The sequence below is a fragment of the Pseudochaenichthys georgianus genome, chromosome 10 (assembly GCF_902827115.2).
Source record: "Pseudochaenichthys georgianus chromosome 10, fPseGeo1.2, whole genome shotgun sequence".
NCBI classification, from domain to species: Eukaryota; Metazoa; Chordata; class Actinopteri; order Perciformes; family Channichthyidae; genus Pseudochaenichthys; species Pseudochaenichthys georgianus.
In genome coordinates, this window is record NC_047512.1 from 21,413,575 (window position 1) to 21,434,428 (window position 20,854).

Consider the following 20,854-nt stretch of genomic DNA (forward strand, 5'->3'; position numbering starts at 1 on the left):
TGCGTGAGAGTGTATCCTTTTCATCACCACAGTAAAGTGTCTTTGAGCACCTGAAAAGGAGCTTAGAAATCAAATGTATTATTATTATTATTATTTTTTTATTATTACTATTATTATTAGTGTGTATAAAACAATCTACAAATGAGAGCAGCAAAGAGAGAATATTGCACCAGATAGAACCTTTTGCAAACAGAAGTTGGAAGCTCAGTCTCAATTGGAAGACATCTAAAAACACATATATTATTCTAGAAATGATTACATTTCTTAAAATCTTACCTCTGTGGATGTCCCCCTCCTGTCAGGGAGCACCAGTGTGTTGGCATGGCTGCCCGGGACTATAGTAGATCCTATACTCATTCTGGGTCCAACTAACATGTAGCGCTTGTCTCCAGATCTGTACTGGATGCTGTGACACAGTGTCCCATCATAGTTAGTCTCTTGTAGATATTTAGAAGTATAGTCTGTGGACTTGGAGCACTGCATTGCAATCAGCACGATGATGCTGATGAGAAAAAGTGTTGAGACTGAGCCCAAAGTTATCATCAGGTAAAAAGTCACGTTATTATCCTCTTCATCCTTTGATGCACTTTTAACATCAGCAGCAGCAAAAGCCTCTCTGGGCTCCACAAGTTTAACAACCACAGTAGCTGTTGCTGACAGGGACACGTTGCCATTGTCTTTCACCAGGATGAGCAGTTTATGCTCAGCCTCGTCTGTCTCTGTGAAGGAGCGAAGTGTTCTGATCTGTCCTGTATAGCGGTCCAAACCAAAGAGACTGTGGGCAGTAACTTCCTGCAGTGAGAACAGTAACCAGCCGTTATATCCTATATCAGCGTCATAGGCTCTGACTTTAGTCACCAAGTGTCCTGCGTTCACATTGCGGGGAATCTCCTCCACACCTTCAGCAGAACCGTTAGAGCTGACCGGATACAGGATGACTGGAGCGTTGTCGTTCTGATCCAGAATGAACACGTGCACTGTGACGTTGCTGCTTAGTGACGGAGCTCCAGAATCTGTGGCGACAACTTGGAACTGGAACGTTTTCAGAGTCTCAAAGTCAAAGCTTTTTAGCGCCAAAACATCTCCAGTTTCAGAGTTGATATTTAAAAATGAGGTCAATTTATTTGCTTCTCTGCCATCTCTGAGGATATGATATGAAATGACAGCGTTATCGCTTTCATCACGATCAGAAGCTCTAACTGAAAATACTGAGGCTCCAGGACTGTTATTCTCGGTGATATAAAATACATAGGGGCTTGTTAAAAACTCTGGATTGTTATCATTTACATCTGATACTACGACACTCATGGTCTTTTCAGTTGAAAAGGACGGATCACCTGTGTCTTTAGCGACAATTGTAAATTCAAAGTGGGCAACCATTTCCCTATCCAGTTGAGACCTGGTTACTACGGCGTACATGTTTTCCTGTAACGATGGAGATAAAGTAAAAGGAACATCCTCCTTGATGGTGCAAATGACTTTTCCATTGATTCCAGAGTCTAAATCCCTAACACTAATCAGGGCTACAGTAGTTCCTATCTTTGAATCCTCCTTGATAGAGCTAGAAAATGATGTTACTTCTATCTCAGGTGCATTGTCATTAACATCAATAACTGTTATCATAACACTTTTGTCAGTTGTTAGAGGAACTGGTCCTTTATCGGACGCCTGAATGTCAATTTCATAACTTTTACTTTTCTCGAAGTCTATTTTACCGATGACTTTAATTTCACCAGTGTTTGCGTCTATTTTAAAGATATCCTTTAATTTTGCATCAACTTCGTTACCAAATGAATATATTATTTCACTATTTGCACTCTGGTCCAAATCGGTTGCATTTAACTGAATGACTACAGTGTCAACGGGAACATTTTCTTTTAGTGTTGCAGAATAAACCTCTTTTGTAAACACAGGGGAGTTGTCATTAACATCAAGCACATCCACAGTAATTTCTATAGCGCCAGATTTCGCAGGTTTTCCTCCATCCACTGCTGTAAGACGCAGTTTGTGTTTCCCGGCTGTTTCTCTATCTAGCTGTTTCTGCAGGACTAAAAATGGAACTTTAAGGTCTTCGCCTCTATCCTTCACTTCTAATCTAAAATACTCGTTATGGCTGAGTCGATATTGCTGAATGGATAACTGGCCAACGTCGGGGTCACGCGCAGCCTGTAGTTGAAATCTCGCCCCTGGTAAAGCCGACTCAAATATCTCAAGCCGTTTCTCTTTCTCCGTAAAAACAGGCGTGTGGTCATTTATATCTAGTATTTCCACCGCCACGTAGTGGATCTCCAGCGGGATTTCTAGCACAGTTTTGAGGTTGATCAAACACGGGCTGGTCCGGTCGCACACCTCCTCCCTATCTATTCTTTTTTTAACATACAATATACCATCATTTTGATTCACTTCAAACAGGGGCTCAGTTGAGCCTGACACAATGCGATACCCTCTGTCTGTGAGTGCACTCTTATCGAGCCCCAAATCCTTCGCTATATTCCCGACCACGGTTCCATCTTGAACCTCCTCAGATATTGAATATCTGATCTGTGCTGTAGCTCCTCTCCATAATATATCCAAAACAACCATCAAGGCAAACCAAAATTGTCGCGGCGTCCGTGCTTTTAGTCCTCTTTGTTCCATGGCTCGTATCGGCGATAAAGAACAGTCCATTAACTACGTCTTGAAATAAATGAAACTTAATCCGCCATCTTTCTTCACAATATCCAACGTCTGCTTTTACAAAAACGGTCGAAAATTAAACACTCGTTGGTGGCAATTGCGATCTTATTCGCTCAAGTATGCTCTGCACAATGCAAGGACTCGATCCACATACAGCTCGTGACGTAAAGTGCTACCATTCACAGAAACACTGAGCTACACTGACACCAAGCGTTAGAATCGTTATTATTATTATTATTATTATTATTATTATTATTATAATATGTTAGTGTTAAGTTAACACATGAAATATAATCTTCAAATGTTCAGAAGTGATATGAGACATACACTTATATATAACTGTTTAACAGATAAGCTTTAGTAGTGGAATCGATCCTGCTATTGTTTAACTTCTAAGTAATTACATTCAATATATTTTAGAATTGATAGGAATTATACAGATTATAATTAATTTCAATACATAAATTAAAAAAATATGAGTATTTCAATAAAATCAAATAGATTTAAATGCTTAAAAATAAACTCTACCATGATTCATTTCTGTGAGTGCATGATCCTTTTATTTACATCTCATCTATTCCAGGATATTACTAAAGCTCTTGAACTGCATCTGTCAACACGTATTAAAGCACACAAGTTGCAAGCCCCATAACACATGATAAAAATCACTTGGCAGATGAAAAACAAAAACAGAATGAAGACTCTGCTCTCAATCTAAGTTGTAGTACACACACTTTTAAACTAATCACAATGCCAGTGTTAATGCTGATCGTGAGTAATGTATCACTTCTCTGCTATTTAATTATTGCTATTTGCAGTGTAATGTAATGTATTTCCGCTTTAGAGGGGGGGTTTCACACATAGTATTAAGTATGCAGGGGATGCGAAAATCAAAACATCCAAAAATATTTATCTTACCTCTGTAGATGTTCCCCTCCTGTCAGGGAGCACCAGTGTGTTGGCATGGCTGCCCGGGACTATAGTAGATCCTATACTCATTCTGGGTCCAACTAACATGTAGCGCTTGTCTCCAGATCTGTACTGGATGCTGTGACACAGTGTCCCATCATAGTTAGTCTCTTGTAGATATTTAGAAGTACAGTCTGTGGACTTAGAGCACTGCATTGCAATCAGCACGATGATGCTGATGAGAAAAAGTGTTGAGACTGAGCCCAAAGTTATCATCAGGTAAAAAGTCACATTATTATCCTCTTCATCCTTTGATGCACTTTTAACATCAGCAGCAGCAAAAGCCTCTCTGGGCTCCACAAGTTTAACAACCACAGTAGCTGTTGCTGACAGGGACACGTTGCCATTGTCTTTCACCAGGATGAGCAGTTTATGCTCAGCCTCGTCTGTCTCTGTGAATGAGCGAAGTGTTCTGATCTGTCCTGTATAGCGGTCCAAACCAAAGAGACTGTGGGCAGTAACTTCCTGCAGTGAGAACAGTAACCAGCCGTTATATCCTATATCAGCGTCATAGGCTCTGACTTTAGTCACCAAGTGTCCTGCGTTCACATTGCGGGGAATCTCCTCCACACCTTCAGCAGAACCGTTAGAGCTGACCGGATACAGGATGACTGGAGCGTTGTCGTTCTGATCCAGAATGAACACGTGCACTGTGACGTTGCTGCTTAGCGACGGAGTTCCAGAATCTGTGGCGACAACTTGGAACTGGAACGTTTTCAGAGTCTCAAAGTCAAAGCTTTTTAGCGCCAAAATATCTCCAGTTTCAGAATTGATATTTAAAAATGAAGTCACTTTTTTCCCTTCACCATCTCTGAGAATATGATAGGTTATTCGTGCATTATCGTTCTCATCACGATCAAGAGCTTTAACAGAAAACACAGAGGTGCCTGGCTCATTGGCTTCAGTGATATAGAAAGTATATGGACTCAGTGAAAACTCTGGACTGTTGTCATTCACATCTGAAACCACTACATGTATTGTCTTCTCAGATGATAATGGAGGTTCACCAGCATCTTTTGCAGTTACTGTCAGGACATATTGTGACTGTTTCTCTCTATCCAGGGGGGATTTGGTCACCAATGAAAACATGTTGTCTTGTGAAGATGGTATTAAAGCAAAAGGAGCATCCTCAACTATGGAGCAAATCACTTTTCCATTGAGACCAGAGTCCAAGTCATTTACACTGATAAGGGCTACTGTAGTTCCAGGTCTTGAATCCTCAGCTATCGCATTTGAAAATGAAGTAACCTCAATCTCAGGTGCATTATCGTTTACGTCTACTATCTTAATGATGACGCTTTTTTGTGTAGATAAAGAAGCTAGACCTTTATCTGAGGCTTGAATTTCAATCTCATATTTATCCTTCTCTTCATAGTTAATCAAACCTTTCACACTTATTTCACCTGTTATTGCATTCAGGTCAAAAATATTTAATAATCTATGACTGACACTGTTGCTAAATGAATAAACTACATCTCCATTTGGTCCTTCATCTAAATCAGTTGCATTCACTTGTATGACTGTTTTACCTATCGGAGCATTTTCATCGAGCATTACAGAATACACGTCTTGAGAAAATACAGGCGCATTATCATTAACATCCAAAAGTCTTACTATAATATTCATTGTGCCGGATTTCGGAGGTTTCCCTCCATCTAGGGCGGTCAGTACTAATGTATGGATTCCCGCCGCCTCTCTATCCAAAGATTTATGCACTATTAGAATTGGTATTTTACCATCTTCACCCTTGTCTTTAACCTCCAAACGGAAGTTGTTATTTGGGCTGAGTTTATATTGCTGAACAGAGAAGGGGCCACCGTCTGGATCTCGTGATGCCTTCAATGGAAATCGTGCTCCCGGTAACACAGACTCAGAAATATCCAACGTTGTCTCTCTTTCAGGAAAACTAGGAGAATGGTCATTGATATCCAGCACTTCCACACCAACATAGTGCACCTCCAAAGGGTTTTCCAGCACGGTTTTCAGATTCATTAAACACGTACTGCTCTGCGCGCACACCTCCTCTCTGTCAATCTTCCGGCTCACATACAGGACACCATCGTTTTGATTCACGTGGAAAAGCGGATCCGCATTACTGGAAACAATCCGATACTTCCTGTCTTTCAGTGTGCTTTTATCTAATCCCAGATCTTTTGCTATATTTCCAACCGCAGTTCCTTCGTTAACTTCCTCCGAGATTGAATATCGTATTTGCGCTGAGGCCGCGCTCCACAAAAACACAGCAACCACGCAGCGGAGAAACCATCCTCGCGCCCTCCACATCTCGCATCTTCTTTGTTCCATGGTTAAACCCGAAATCATCAGTAATCCATTACAAGCTACACAAAGCTCTGTTGTGAAGTCAAAATCCAGCGCTTTCTTACATATATATTCACCTGTTAATTCACTTCCTGTATTTCCAGAAAATGCGCTAAACCGATCATGTATCAAGGCATGAGCAGAAAAACGGTCCTGCCAGTATCGAAGTAGAATGTTTTGAAGAGGAGGAACCAAACTGCAATGACGACAGGCTCGTGTCCTGCTGAATTTTTACTTTTCACTGACACCATGCGACCCCTTTTCTCACTGCAGAAATGTGAGGCACTTAATACACATTATGGTCAATGGAATTTTGTTTTTAGTTATATCATATGTATTGTATTGTGTTGAAAGAGAGGAGGAGGCTGCCCAGACTTTACACATTGACTAACATAACAATTGCCGCTCCCAGCACAAGGACAGCGATTTTTTTCACCGTTGTATTGTATTATCACGCCATTTGATGAAAAAAGACGGTTGATATAGTGAACAAATTGACAATATCAACATGATGCAAAAAAAAAAGCACAATCATTGTCCATATCATTGCCCATGAGGTGACTACGATCATTTAAAAATAAAATGCATCTCCTTTTTCAAGTTCACTTAAATTACCTCCATGAGAATTACCAAGGTAAACTATGATGACAAACACAGTATCAAATTATGCAGAAAACAAACCACATTGATATGTTTAGTCAAAAAGCAGTTACAGTTCGTCACCACAGTTTAATCTAAAATATGTCTTACTTCTGCAGATGCCCCACTTCTGTCAAGAAGCACTAGGTATTTGCAGTTAACAGTTACTATCGAGTCACAATCATCTGTCTCTTAAGAAACTATTTTGATGAATGTAAACTGCAATGAAGTCCTTATTTCTATGCCAAAAGAAATGGAAAACTATAGTAAAATACCTCCAGCGCCACGGACAGAAACACCTTTTTCTGCACCCAGAGGTGCAGGAACTGATTTCGCTTTGACTAACTGCAATAACATAAACTGTACTGTACATAAACCAACTATCCAACAACACAGAAGAAGTATGCAAAACATGGGATTTCAGGCAGATATAATTCATAGACCTCAAGGGCAGATCCTGTTTCTATAAATAAAAGTGTTTAATTGTTATTGTAAGACAAAATACAAAAAATATTTGATATCAACCTGTTTGAATGTAAGTATTCATATTGGCATGACAGTACATGAAAGGTAAGGGAGTTTGAATATGTATTCGTCTTACCTCTGTGGATGTCCCCCTCCTGTCAGGGAGCACCAGTGTGTTGGCATGGCTGCCCGGGACTATAGTAGATCCTATACTCATTCTGGGTCCAACTAACATGTAGCGCTTGTCTCCAGATCGGTACTGGATGCTGTGACACAGTGTCCCATCATAGTTAGTCTCTTGTAGATATTTAGAAGTATAGTCTGTGGACTTAGAGCACTGCATTGCAATCAGCACGATGATGCTGATGAGAAAAAGTGTTGAGACTGAGCCCAAAGTTATCATCAGGTAAAAAGTCACGTTATTATCCTCATCATCCTTTGATGCACTTTTAACATCAGCAGCAGCAAAAGCCTCTCTGGGCTCCACAAGTTTAACAACCACAGTAGCTGTTGCTGACAGGGACACGTTGCCATTGTCTTTCACCAGGATGAGCAGTTTATGCTCAGCCTCGTCTGTCTCTGTGAAGGAGCGAAGTGTTCTGATCTGTCCTGTATAGCGGTCCAAACCAAAGAGACTGTGGGCAGTAACTTCCTGCAGTGAGAACAGTAACCAGCCGTTATATCCTATATCAGCGTCATAGGCTCTGACTTTAGTCACCAAGTGTCCTGCGTTCACATTGCGGGGAATCTCCTCCACACCTTCAGCAGAACCGTTAGAGCTGACCGGATACAGGATGACTGGAGCGTTGTCGTTCTGATCCAGAATGAACACGTGCACTGTGACGTTGCTGCTTAGCGACGGAGCTCCAGAATCTGTGGCGACAACTTGGAACTGGAACGTTTTCAGAGTCTCAAAGTCAAAGCTTTTTAGCGCCAAAATATCTCCAGTTTCAGAGTTGATATTTAGAAATGAGGTAAATTTATTTGCTTCTCTGCCATCTCTGAGAATATGATATGAAATGACAGCGTTATCGCTTTCATCACGATCAGAAGCTCTAACTGAAAATACTGAGGCTCCAGGACTGTTATTCTCGGTGATATAAAATACATAGGGGCTTGTTAAAAACTCTGGATTGTTGTCATTTACATCTGATACTACGACACTCATGGTCTTTTCAGTTGAAAAGTACGGATCACCTGTGTCTTTAGCGACAATTGTAAATTCAAAGTGGGCAACCATTTCCCTATCCAGTTGAGACCTGGTTACTACGGCGTACATGTTTTCCTGTAACGATGGAGATAAAGTAAAAGGAACATCCTCCTTGATGGTGCAAATGACTTTTCCATTGATTCCAGAGTCTAAATCCCTAACACTAATCAGGGCTACAGTAGTTCCTATCTTTGAATCCTCCTTGATAGAGCTAGAAAATGATGTTACTTCTATCTCAGGTGCATTGTCGTTAACATCAATAACTGTTATCATAACACTTTTGTCAGTTGTTAGAGGAACTGGTCCTTTATCGGACGCCTGAATGTCAATTTCATAACTTTTACTTTTCTCGAAGTCTATTTTACCGATGACTTTAATTTCACCAGTGTTTGCGTCTATTTTAAAGATATCCTTTAATTTTGCATCAACTTCGTTACCAAATGAATATATTATTTCACTATTTGCACTCTGGTCCAAATCTGTTGCATTTAACTGAATGACTACAGTGTCAACGGGAACATTTTCTTTTAGTGTTGCAGAATAAACCTCTTTTGTAAACACAGGGGAGTTGTCATTAACATCAAGCACATCCACAGTAATTTCTATAGCGCCAGATTTCGCAGGTTTTCCTCCATCCACTGCTGTAAGACGCAGTTTGTGTTTCCCGGCTGTTTCTCTATCTAGCTGTTTCTGCAGGACTAAAAATGGAACTTTAAGGTCTTCGCCTCTATCCTTCACTTCTAATCTAAAATACTCGTTATGGCTGAGTCGATATTGCTGAATGGATAACTGGCCAACGTCGGGGTCACGCGCAGCCTGTAGTTGAAATCTCGCCCCTGGTAAAGCCGACTCAAATATCTCAAGCCGTTTCTCTTTCTCCGTAAAAACAGGCGTGTGGTCATTTATATCTAGTATTTCCACCGCCACGTAGTGGATCTCCAGCGGGTTTTCTAGCACAGTTTTGAGGTTGATCAAACACGGGCTGGTCCGGTCGCACACCTCCTCCCTATCTATTCTTTTTTTAACATACAATATACCATCATTTTGATTCACTTCAAACAGGGGCTCAGTTGAGCCTGACACAATGCGATACCCTCTGTCTGTGAGTGCACTCTTATCGAGCCCCAAATCCTTCGCTATATTCCCGACCACGGTTCCATCTTGAACCTCCTCAGATATTGAATATCTGATCTGTGCTGTAGCTCCTCTCCATAATATATCCAAAACAACCATCAAGGCAAACCAAAATTGTCGCGGCGTCCGTGCTTTTAGTCCTCTTTGTTCCATGGCTCGTATCGGCGATAAAGAACAGTCCATTAACTACGTCTTGAAATAAATGAAACTTAATCCGCCATCTTTCTTCACAATATCCAACGTCTGCTTTTACAAAAACGGTCGAAAATGAAACACTCGTTGGTGGCAATTGCGATCTTATTCGCTCAAGTATGCTCTGCACAATGCAAGGACTCGATCCACATACAGCTCGTGACGTAAAGTGCTACCATTCACAGAAACACTGAGCTACACTGACACCAAGCGTTAGAATCGTTATTATTATTATTATTATTATTATTATTATTATTATTATTATTATAATATGTTAGTGTTAAGTTAACACATGAAATATAATCTTCAAATGTTCAGAAGTGATATGAGACATACACTTATATATAACTGTTTAACAGATAAGCTTTAGTAGTGGAATCGATCCTGCTATTGTTTAACTTCTAAGTAATTACATTCAATATATTTTAGAATTGATAGGAATTATACAGATTATAATTAATTTCAATACATAAATTAAAAAAATATGAGTATTTCAATAAAATCAAATAGATTTAAATGCTTAAAAATAAACTCTACCATGATTCATTTCTGTGAGTGCACGATCCTTTTATTTACATCTCATCTATTCCAGGATGTTACTAAAGCTCTTGAACTGCATCTGTCAACACGTATTAAAGCACACAAGCTGCAAGCCCCATAACACATGATAAAAATCACTTGGCAGATGAAAAACAAAAACAGAATGAAGACTCTGCTCTCAATCTATGTTGTAGTACACACACTTTTAAACTAATCACAATGCCAGTGTTAATGCTGATCGTGAGTAATGTATCGCTTCTCTGCTATTTAATTATTGCTATTTGCAGTGTAATGTAAAGTATTTCCGCTTTAGAGGGGGGGTTTCACACATAGTATTAAGTATGCAGGGGATGCGAAAATCAAAACATCCAAAAATATTTATCTTACCTCTGTAGATGTTCCCCTCCTGTCAGGGAGCACCAGTGTGTTGGCATGGCTGCCCGGGACTATAGTAGATCCTATACTCATTCTGGGTCCAACTAACATGTAGCGCTTGTCTCCAGATCTGTACTGGATGCTGTGACACAGTGTCCCATCATAGTTAGTCTCTTGTAGATATTTAGAAGTATAGTCTGTGGATTTAGAGCACTGCATTGCAATCAGCACGATGATGCTGATGAGAAAAAGTGTTGAGACTGAGCCCAAAGTTATCATCAGGTAAAAAGTCACGTTATTATCCTCATCATCCTTTGATGCACTTTTAACATCAGCAGCAGCAAAAGCCTCTCTGGGCTCCACAAGTTTAACAACCACAGTAGCTGTTGCTGACAGGGACACGTTGCCATTGTCTTTCACCAGGATGAGCAGTTTATGCTCAGCCTCGTCTGTCTCTGTGAAGGAGCGAAGTGTTCTGATCTGTCCTGTATAGCGGTCCAAACCAAAGAGACTGTGGGCAGTAACTTCCTGCAGTGAGAACAGTAACCAGCCGTTATATCCTATATCAGCGTCATAGGCTCTGACTTTAGTCACCAAGTGTCCTGCGTTCACATTGCGGGGAATCTCCTCCACACCTTCAGCAGAACCGTTAGAGCTGACCGGATACAGGATGACTGGAGCGTTGTCGTTCTGATCCAGAATGAACACGTGCACTGTGACGTTGCTGCTTAGTGACGGAGCTCCAGAATCTGTGGCAACAACTTGGAACTGGAACGTTTTCAGAGTCTCAAAGTCAAAGCTTTTTAGCGCCAAAATATCTCCAGTTTCAGAGTTGATATTTAAATATGACGTCAATTTATTTCCTTCACCATCTCTGAGGATATGATAGGTTATTCGTGCATTATCGTTCTCATCACGATCAAGAGCTTTAACAGAAAACACAGAGGTGCCTGGCTCATTGGCTTCAGTGATATAGAAAGTATATGGACTCTGTGAAAACTCTGGACTGTTGTCATTCACATCTGAAACCACTACATGTATTGTCTTCTCAGATGATAATGGAGGTTCTCCAGCATCTTTTGCAGTTACTGTCAGGACATATTGTGACTGTTTCTCTCTATCCAGGGGGGATTTGGTCACCAATGAAAACATGTTGTCTTGTGAAGATGGTATTAAAGCAAAAGGAGCATCCTCAACTATGGAGCAAATCACTTTTCCATTGAGACCAGAGTCAAAGTCATTTACACTGATAAGGGCTACTGTAGTTCCAGGTCTTGAATCCTCAGCTATCGCATTTGAAAATGAAGTAACCTCAATCTCAGGTGCATTATCGTTTACGTCTACTATCTTAATGATGACGCTTTTTTGTGTAGATAAAGAAGCTAGACCTTTATCTGAGGCTTGAATTTCAATCTCATATTTATCCTTCTCTTCATAGTTAATCAAACCTTTCACACTTATTTCACCTGTTATTGCATTCAGGTCAAAAATATTTAATAATCTATGACTGACACTGTTGCTAAATGAATAAACTACATCTCCATTTGGTCCTTCATCTAAATCAGTTGCATTCACTTGTATGACTGTTTTACCTATCGGAGCATTTTCATCGAGCATTACAGAATACACGTCTTGAGAAAATACAGGCGCATTATCATTAACATCCAAAAGTCTTACTATAATATTCATTGTGCCGGATTTCGGAGGTTTCCCTCCATCTAGGGCGGTCAGTACTAATGTATGGATTCCCGCCGCCTCTCTATCCAAAGATTTATGCACTATTAGAATTGGTATTTTACCATCTTCACCCTTGTCTTTAACCTCCAAACGGAAGTTGTTATTTGGGCTGAGTTTATATTGCTGAACAGAGAAGGGGCCACCGTCTGGATCTCGTGATGCCTTCAATGGAAATCGTGCTCCCGGTAACACAGACTCAGAAATATCCAACGTTGTCTCTCTTTCAGGAAAACTAGGAGAATGGTCATTGATATCCAGCACTTCCACACCAACATAGTGCACCTCCAAAGGGTTTTCCAGCACGGTTTTCAGATTCATTAAACACGTACTGCTCTGCGCGCACACCTCCTCTCTGTCAATCTTCCGGCTCACATACAGGACACCATCGTTTTGATTCACGTGGAAAAGCGGATCCGCATTACTGGAAACAATCCGATACTTCCTGTCTTTCAGTGTGCTTTTATCTAATCCCAGATCTTTTGCTATATTTCCAACCGCAGTTCCTTCGTTAACTTCCTCCGAGATTGAATATCGTATTTGCGCTGAGGCCGCGCTCCACAAAAACACAGCAACCACGCAGCGGAGAAACCATCCTCGCGCCCTCCGCATCTCGCATCTTCTTTGTTCCATGGTTAAACCCGAAATCATCAGTAATCCATTACAAGCTACACAAAGCTCTGTTGTGAAGTCAAAATCCAGCGCTTTTTTACATATATATTCACCTGTTAATTCACTTCCTGTATTTCCAGAAAATGCGCTAAACCGATCATGTATCAAGGCATGAGCAGAAAAAACGGTCCTGCCAGTATCGAAGTAGAATGTTTTGAAGAGGAGGAACCAAACTGCAATGACGACAGGCTCGTGTCCTGCTGAATTTTTACTTTTCACTGACACCATGCGACCCCTTTTCTCACTGCAGAAATGTGAGGCACTTAATACACATTATGGTCAATGGAATTTTGTTTTTAGTTATATCATATGTATTGTATTGTGTTGAAAGAGAGGAGGAGGCTGCCCAGACTTTAAACATTGACTAAAATAACAATTGCCGCTCCCAGCACAAGGACAGCGATTTTTTTCACCGTTGTATTGTATTATCACGCCATTTGATGAAAAAAGACGGTTGATATAGTGAACAAATTGACAATATCAACATGATGCAAAAAAAAAAGCACAATCATTGTCCATATCATTGCCCATGAGGTGACTACGATCATTTAAAAATAAAATGCATCTCCTTTTTCAAGTACACTTAAATTACCTCCATGACATATGCTATAATTACCAAGATAAACTATGATGACAAACACAGTATCAAATTATGCAGAAAACAAACCACATTGATATGTTTAGTCAAAAAGCAGTTACAGTTCGTCAACACAGTTTAATCTAAAATATGTCTTACTTCTGCAGATGCCCCCCTCCTGTCAAGAAGCACTAGGTATTTGCAGTTAACAGTTACTACACGAGTCACAATCATCTGTCTCTTAAGAAACTATTTTGATGAATGTAAACTGCAATGAAGTCCTTATTTCTATGCCAAAAGAAATGGAAAACTATAGTAAAATACCTCCAGCGCCACGGACAGAAACACCTTTTTCTGCACCCAGAGGTGTAGGAACTGATTTCGCTTTGACTAACTGCAATAACATAAACTGTACTGTACATAAACCAACTATCCAACAACACAGAAGAAGTATGCAAAACATGGGATTTCAGGCAGATATAATTCATAGACCTCAAGGGCAGATCCTGTTTCTATAAATAAAAGTGTTAAATTGTTATTGTAAGACAAAATACAAAAAATATTTGATATCAACCTGTTTGAATGTAAGTATTCATATTGGCATGACAGTACATGAAAGGTAAGGGAGTTTGAATATGTATTTGTCTTACCTCTGTAGATGTCCCTCTCCTGTCAGGGAGCATCAGTGTGTTGGCATGGCTGCCCGGGACTATAGTAGATCCTATACTCATTCTGGGTCCAACTAACATGTAGCGCTTGTCTCCAGATCTGTACTGGATGCTGTGACACAGTGTCCCATCATAGTTAGTCTCTTGTAGATATTTAGAAGTATAGTCTGTGGACTTAGAGCACTGCATTGCAATCAGCACGATGATGCTGATGAGAAAAAGTGTTGAGACTGAGCCCAAAGTTATCATCAGGTAAAAAGTCACGTTATTATCCTCATCATCCTTTGATGCACTTTTAACATCAGCAGCAGCAAAAGCCTCTCTGGGCTCCACAAGTTTAACAACCACAGTAGCTGTTGCTGACAGGGACACGTTGCCATTGTCTTTCACCAGGATGAGCAGTTTATGCTCAGCCTCGTCTGTCTCTGTGAAGGAGCGAAGTGTTCTGATCTGTCCTGTATAGCGGTCCAAACCAAAGAGACTGTGGGCAGTAACTTCCTGCAGTGAGAACAGTAACCAGCCGTTATATCCTATATCAGCGTCATAGGCTCTGACTTTAGTCACCAAGTGTCCTGCGTTCACATTGCGGGGAATCTCCTCCACACCTTCAGCAGAACCGTTAGAGCTGACCGGATACAGGATGACTGGAGCGTTGTCGTTCTGATCCAGAATGAACACGTGCACTGTGACGTTGCTGCTTAGTGACGGAGCTCCAGAATCTGTGGCGACAACTTGGAACTGGAACGTTTTCAGAGTCTCAAAGTCAAAGCTTTTTAGCGCCAAAATATCTCCAGTTTCAGAGTTGATATTTAAAAATAAAGTCACTTTTTTCCCTTCACCATCTCTGAGAATATGATAAGGTTATCAAGTGCATTATCGTTCTCATCACGATCAAGAGCTTTAACTGAAAACACAGAGGTACCTGGCTCATTGGCTTCAGTGATATAGAAAGTATATGGACTCAGTGAAAACTCTGGACTGTTGTCATTCACATCTGAAACCACTACATGTATTGTCTTCTCAGATGATAATGGAGGTTCTCCAGCATCTTTTGCAGTTACTGTCAGGACATATTGTGACTGTTTCTCTCTATCCAGGGGGGATTTGGTGACCAATGAAAACATGTTGTCTTGTGAAGATGGTATTAAAGAAAAAGGAGCATCCTCAACTATGGAGCAAATCACTTTTCCATTGAGACCAGAGTCCAAGTCATTTACACTGATAAGGGCTACTGTAGTTCCAGGTCTTGAATCTTCAGGGATAGAGTTTGAAAATGATGTAACCTCAATCTCAGGAGCGTTATCATTAACATCTACTATCTTAATGATGACGCTTTTGTCAGTTGTAAACGGAGCAAGGCCTTTATCTGATGCCTCAATTTCAATTTCATATCTATCTTTTTCTTCATAATTTATTAAACCTTTAACCGTTATCTCGCCTGTTAATGTATTGATATTAAATATGTTTAATATTTTTTGATCAATGCTGTTAGTAAATGAGTAAACTACATCTCCATTTGTTCCTTCATCTAAATCAGTTGCATTCACTTGTATGACTGTTGTGCCTACCGGAGCATTTTCATTGAGCATCACAGAATAACCTTCTCGAGAAAAAACGGGCGCATTATCATTTACATCTAGAACATTTACTACAATATTCATAGTGCCAGATTTCGGAGGTTTACCCCCGTCCAGTGCAGTCAGTACTAATGAATGACATCCTGATGTTTCTCTGTCTAAAGATTTCTGAATAACCAATATTGGTATTTTACCATCGGCTCCTTTATCCTTAACTTCCAAACGGAGGTGATCGTTGGGACTGAGTTTATATTGCTGCACGGAGAAATGTCCACTGTCTGGATCCCGTGAAGGTTTTAACTGAAATCGTGTTCCGGGCAACACGGACTCAAACATGTCTAAAACTTTCTCATTTTGCGGGAAAATAGGATAATTGTCATTGATATCCATCACCTCCACTCCAACATAATGCACCTCCAGTGGGTTTTCTAGTACAGTTTTAAGATTCATTAAACACGTACTGCTCTGCGCGCACACCTCCTCTCTGTCAATCTTCCGGCTCACATACAGGACACCATCGTTTTGATTCACGTGGAAAAGCGGATCCGCATTACTGGAAACAATCCGATACTTCCTGTCTTTCAGTGTGCTTTTATCTAAACCCAGATCTTTCGCTATATTTCCAACTACAGTTCCTTCGTTAACTTCTTCTGAGATTGAATATCTTATTTGCGCTGAGGCCGCGCTCCACAAAAGCACAGCCACCACGCAGCCGAACAAACCTCCTCGCGCCCTCCGCATCTCGCATCTTCTTTGTTCCATGGTTAAACTCGAAATCCTCAGTAATCCATCACATCGACAATAACTGCGTTACAATTCCGATGTAAGCGCATCCGTTTATTGAAGCAGTTATCCTCTGTTTACACCGACAGACAGGGCAGCACAAAGAACATTTCCTAAAGCAGCAGTAAGAGTAGAAATGACCGTGTGAATATCGCACCGAAGATAACAAGAGGTGAAACCACAATGCGCTGACGACATGCAATGCTTTCTTTCCCCATTACACTGACACCATGCGATATAGGGTCTCACTGCAGGAAATGTTATGCCATAGCAGCATTCAAGCGAAACCGTAGATTATGTGACCTTTTTTAAATAAAGCACATTTAATTATGTGGAAGCACTTAAAACTAGTTTGGGGAATGGAGGTAAACAGGGAGACTGCTCACTTAAACACAACACCTTCTTAAGATCTATCATGGAGAGCGATTGCCCTTTACTTGGCATTTGATCTACATATGGTGAAAGTATTACTGTAAATCATGGCTTATTGTAAACCAGGAAAATAAATAATGACAAACTCTGGAATACATTTTGACAGTTGCAGCTTGTATAAATTATATCTGCTCCAAATGATGTTCAAAAGCAAAAACTAGTCATTCAAAAAGAATGCACATTTTTAAGGAGCTTTTTCTAAATTCGACAATTATGTTTCCACTATCTAACTGCTTGCATTAATTGCGTCAACTTGACTGTGCCCTGATAATATACTTGCTGATTTAACAGTGTTTGGAAAACATATAATGGTGAAAACCACCCCGATAGCATTGTTGAAGTATGGGAAAAAATGTAGTTATTATTTGTGCATATGAAAATGTTGCTTGGCGGATTGATTATAAATATATAAATAGATTATTTCTGCTCAATGATTAAAACATTTTTGGAGGGAATAAAAAACAGCTTTTTTAGATGCGTCTTACCTCTGTAGATGTCCCCCTCCGGTCAGGGAGCACCAGTGTGTTGGCATTGCTGCCCGGGACTATAGTAGATCCTATACTCATTCTGGGTCCAACTAACATGTAGCGCTTGTCTCCAGATCTGTACTGGATGCTGTGACACAGTGTCCCATCATAGTTAGTCTCTTGTAGATATTTAGAAGTATAGTCTGTGGACTTGGAGCACTGCATTGCAATCAGCACGATGATGCTGATGAGAAAAAGTGTTGAGACTGAGCCCAAAGTTATCATCAGGTAAAAAGTCACGTTATTATCCTCATCATCCTTTGTTGCACTTTTAACATCAGCAGCAGCAAAAGCCTCTCTGGGCTCCACAAGTTTAACAACCACAGTAGCTGTTGCTGACAGGGACACGTTGCCATTGTCTTTCACCAGGATGAGCAGTTTATGCTCAGCCTCGTCTGTCTCTGTGAAGGAGCGAAGTGTTCTGATCTGTCCTGTATAGCGGTCCAAACCAAAGAGACTGTGGGCAGTAACTTCCTGCAGTGAGAACAGTAACCAGCCGTTATATCCTATATCAGCGTCATAGGCTCTGACTTTAGTCACCAAGTGTCCTGCGTTCACATTGCGGGGAATCTCCTCCACACCTTCAGCAGAACCGTTAGAGCTGACCGGATACAGGATGACTGGAGCGTTGTCGTTCTGATCCAGAATGAACACGTGCACTGTGACGTTGCTGCTTAGTGACGGAGCTCCAGAATCGGTGGCGACAACTTGGAACTGGAACGTTTTCAGAGTCTCAAAGTCAAAGCTTTTTAGCGCCAAAATATCTCCAGTTTCAGAGTTGATATTTAAAAATGACGTCACTTTGTTTCCTTCACCATCTCTGAGAATATGATAGGTTATTCGTGCATTATCGTTCTCATCACGATCAAGAGCTTTAACAGAAAACACAGAGGTGCCTGGCTCATTGGCTTCAGTGATATAGAAAGTATATGGACTCAGTGAAAACTCTGGACTGTTGTCATTCACATCTGAAACCACTACATGTATTGTCTTCTCAGATGATAATGGAGGTTCACCAGCATCTTTTGCAGTTACTGTCAGGACATATTGTGACTGTTTCTCTCTATCCAGGGGGGATTTGGTCACCAATGAAAACATGTTGTCTTTTGAGGATGGGGATAAAGTAAATTGTACATCGTTATTTACAGCGCAAAACACTTTTCCATTGAGACCAGAGTCCAAGTCATTTACACTGATAAGGGCTACTGTAGTTCCAGGTCTTGAATCTTCAGGGATCGAGCTTGAAAATGAGGTAACTTCAATCTCAGGTTCATTATCATTAACATCTACTATCTTAATGATGACACTTTTGTCGGTAATCAGAGGAGCAAGGCCTTTATCTGATGCCTCAATTTCAATTTCATATCTGTCTTTCTCCTCATAATCTATTAATCCTTTTACCTTTATCTCGCCTGTTAAAGCATTGATATCAAAAAGGTTTAAAATATTTAGATTCATACTATTTGTAAATGAGTAAACTACATCTCCGTTGGGTCCTTCATCCAAATCAGTTGCATTCACTTGTATGACTGTTGTGCCTACCGGAGCATTTTCAATGAGCATCATAGAATAAACATCTTTAGAGAAAACAGGCGCATTATCATTTACATCTAGAACATTCACTACAATATTCATGGTGCCAGATTTTGGAGGTTTTCCTCCATCCATAGCAGTCAACAATAATGAGTGGCTCTTTGCCCTTTCCCTATCCAAGGATTTTTGTACAACCAATATTGGTATTTTACCATCTTCTCCCTTATCCTTAACTTCCAAACGGAAGTGATCGTTTTGGCTGAGTTTATATTGCTGCACGGAGAAAGGACCACTGTCTGGATCCCGTGAAGGTTTTAGTTGAATCCGTGCTCCGGGCAACACGGACTCAGATATTTCCAACCGTTTCTCTTTTTCTGAAAAACTAGGAGAATGGTCATTGATATCCAGCACTTCCACACCAACATAGTGCACCTCCAGAGGGTTTTCCAGCACGGTTTTCAGATTCATTAAACACGTACTGCTCTGCGCGCACACCTCCTCTCTGTCAATCTTCCGGCTCACATACAGGACACCATCGTTTTGATTCACGTGGAAAAGCGGATCCGCATTACTGGAAACAATCCGATACTTCCTGTCTTTCAGTGTGCTTTTATCTAATCCCAGATCTTTCGCTATATTTCCAACCGCAGTTCCTTCGTTAACTTCCTCCGAGATTGAATATCGTATTTGCGCTGAGGCCGCGCTCCACAAAAACACAGCAACCACGCAGCGGAGAAACCATCCTCGCGCCCTCCGCATCTCGCATCTTCTTTGTTCCATGGTTAAACCCGAAATCATCAGTAATCCATTGCAAGCTACACAAAGCTATGTTGTGAAGTCAAAATCCAGCGCTTTCTTACATATATATTGACCTGTTAATTCACTTCCTGTATTTCCAGAAAATGCGCTAAACCGATCATGTATCAAGGCATGAGCAGAAAAACGGTCCTGCCAGTATCGAAGTAGAATGTTTTGAAGAGGAGGAACCAAACTGCTATGACCACAGGCTCGTGTCCTGCTGATTTTTTACTTTTCACTGACACCATGCGACCCCTTTTCTCACTGCAGAAATGTGAGGCACTTAATACACATTATGGTCAATGGTATGTTATCTTTAGTTATAGCATATGTATTATATTGTGTTGAAAGAGAGAAGGAGGCTGCCCAGACTTTAGACATTGACTAAAATAACTCTTTCCGCTCCCAGCACCAAGGACAGCGACCTCAATACAGCTCGATTAAAAAAAAAACTTTCTCCGTTGTATTGTATTATCAAGCCACTTGATGAAAAAAGACGGTTGATAGGGAAAAAATAGACGGCTTACGATATATGTAGCAGGAACACTGGGTTCAGGTAATTTTCCCACACTCATCTCTACGCCCTGAACTCACCATCACCTAAAGTAGGTCAACTCCTCCCCCAGAGCCAACCCCTAATTAACTCAGGGGTATTTAAGTCACCTGTGGCATCATGGCAGCCTTTGTTTCGTTTGCTGTCTGCCTGTTGCCACCTTAGGTACATTGTCAGATACTGGATGTCATGTTTGATCAACAGCTTAATATTACTCATGTGCATCTTATCTCAGCACTGAACTACATTAATATACTGTCAGCTTGTATCCTGGTCCACCTGGTGTTCCTTTGGCCAAATGTGATGCCTGAAGTCCTGTTAACCTGGAGAGATGTGTGTTGGTCCTTAGTACTTTAGTATTAATCATACTGAGTGGTAAGTTTACAATTACCTAAGTTATAATATGTAAATGTGTACTTTTGTATGGTAATCTAATGTACAATGTGTTCTTCCTGGTGCAGCTGCTGTGTTGCTATAGTTA

General features: G+C 40.6%; 4 protein-coding genes and 1 pseudogene across 4 annotated transcripts; all 5 read right to left on the reverse strand.

Annotated features, from left to right (window-relative positions):
* Positions 1-264: 264 nt before the first annotated feature.
* On the reverse strand, positions 265-2,785 carry LOC117453932 (protocadherin alpha-8-like). The gene has a single exon (XM_034092965.1). The coding sequence runs from the start codon at positions 2,665-2,667 to the stop codon at positions 265-267; it is 2,403 nt and encodes an 800-aa protein (XP_033948856.1). The 5' UTR covers positions 2,668-2,785.
* A 465-nt stretch (positions 2,786-3,250) lies between these two features.
* LOC117453410 (protocadherin gamma-A11-like) lies at positions 3,251-9,720 on the reverse strand. The gene is made up of 3 exons (XM_034092232.2): positions 7,205-9,720; positions 3,595-4,350; positions 3,251-3,286 (listed from the first exon to the last, which is right to left on the reverse strand). Exons 1-3 carry the CDS (start codon positions 9,593-9,595, stop codon positions 3,251-3,253), a joined length of 3,183 nt encoding a protein of 1,060 aa, XP_033948123.2. The 5' UTR covers positions 9,596-9,720.
* Positions 9,721-10,187: 467 nt separating this feature from the next.
* Positions 10,188-12,950, reverse strand: LOC117454029 (protocadherin alpha-3-like). The gene is made up of 2 exons (XM_034093080.2): positions 10,532-12,950; positions 10,188-10,223 (listed from the first exon to the last, which is right to left on the reverse strand). The coding sequence occupies exons 1-2, from the start codon at positions 12,902-12,904 to the stop codon at positions 10,188-10,190; spliced, it is 2,409 nt and encodes an 802-aa protein (XP_033948971.2). The 5' UTR covers positions 12,905-12,950.
* Positions 12,951-13,657: 707 nt separating this feature from the next.
* Positions 13,658-16,509, reverse strand: LOC117453411 (protocadherin alpha-3-like; annotated as a pseudogene).
* Positions 16,510-17,432: 923 nt separating this feature from the next.
* Positions 17,433-19,962, reverse strand: LOC117453412 (protocadherin alpha-3-like). The gene has a single exon (XM_034092234.2). It carries the CDS (start codon positions 19,818-19,820, stop codon positions 17,433-17,435), a length of 2,388 nt encoding a protein of 795 aa, XP_033948125.1. The 5' UTR covers positions 19,821-19,962.
* Between the last annotated feature and the right edge of the window lie 892 nt (positions 19,963-20,854).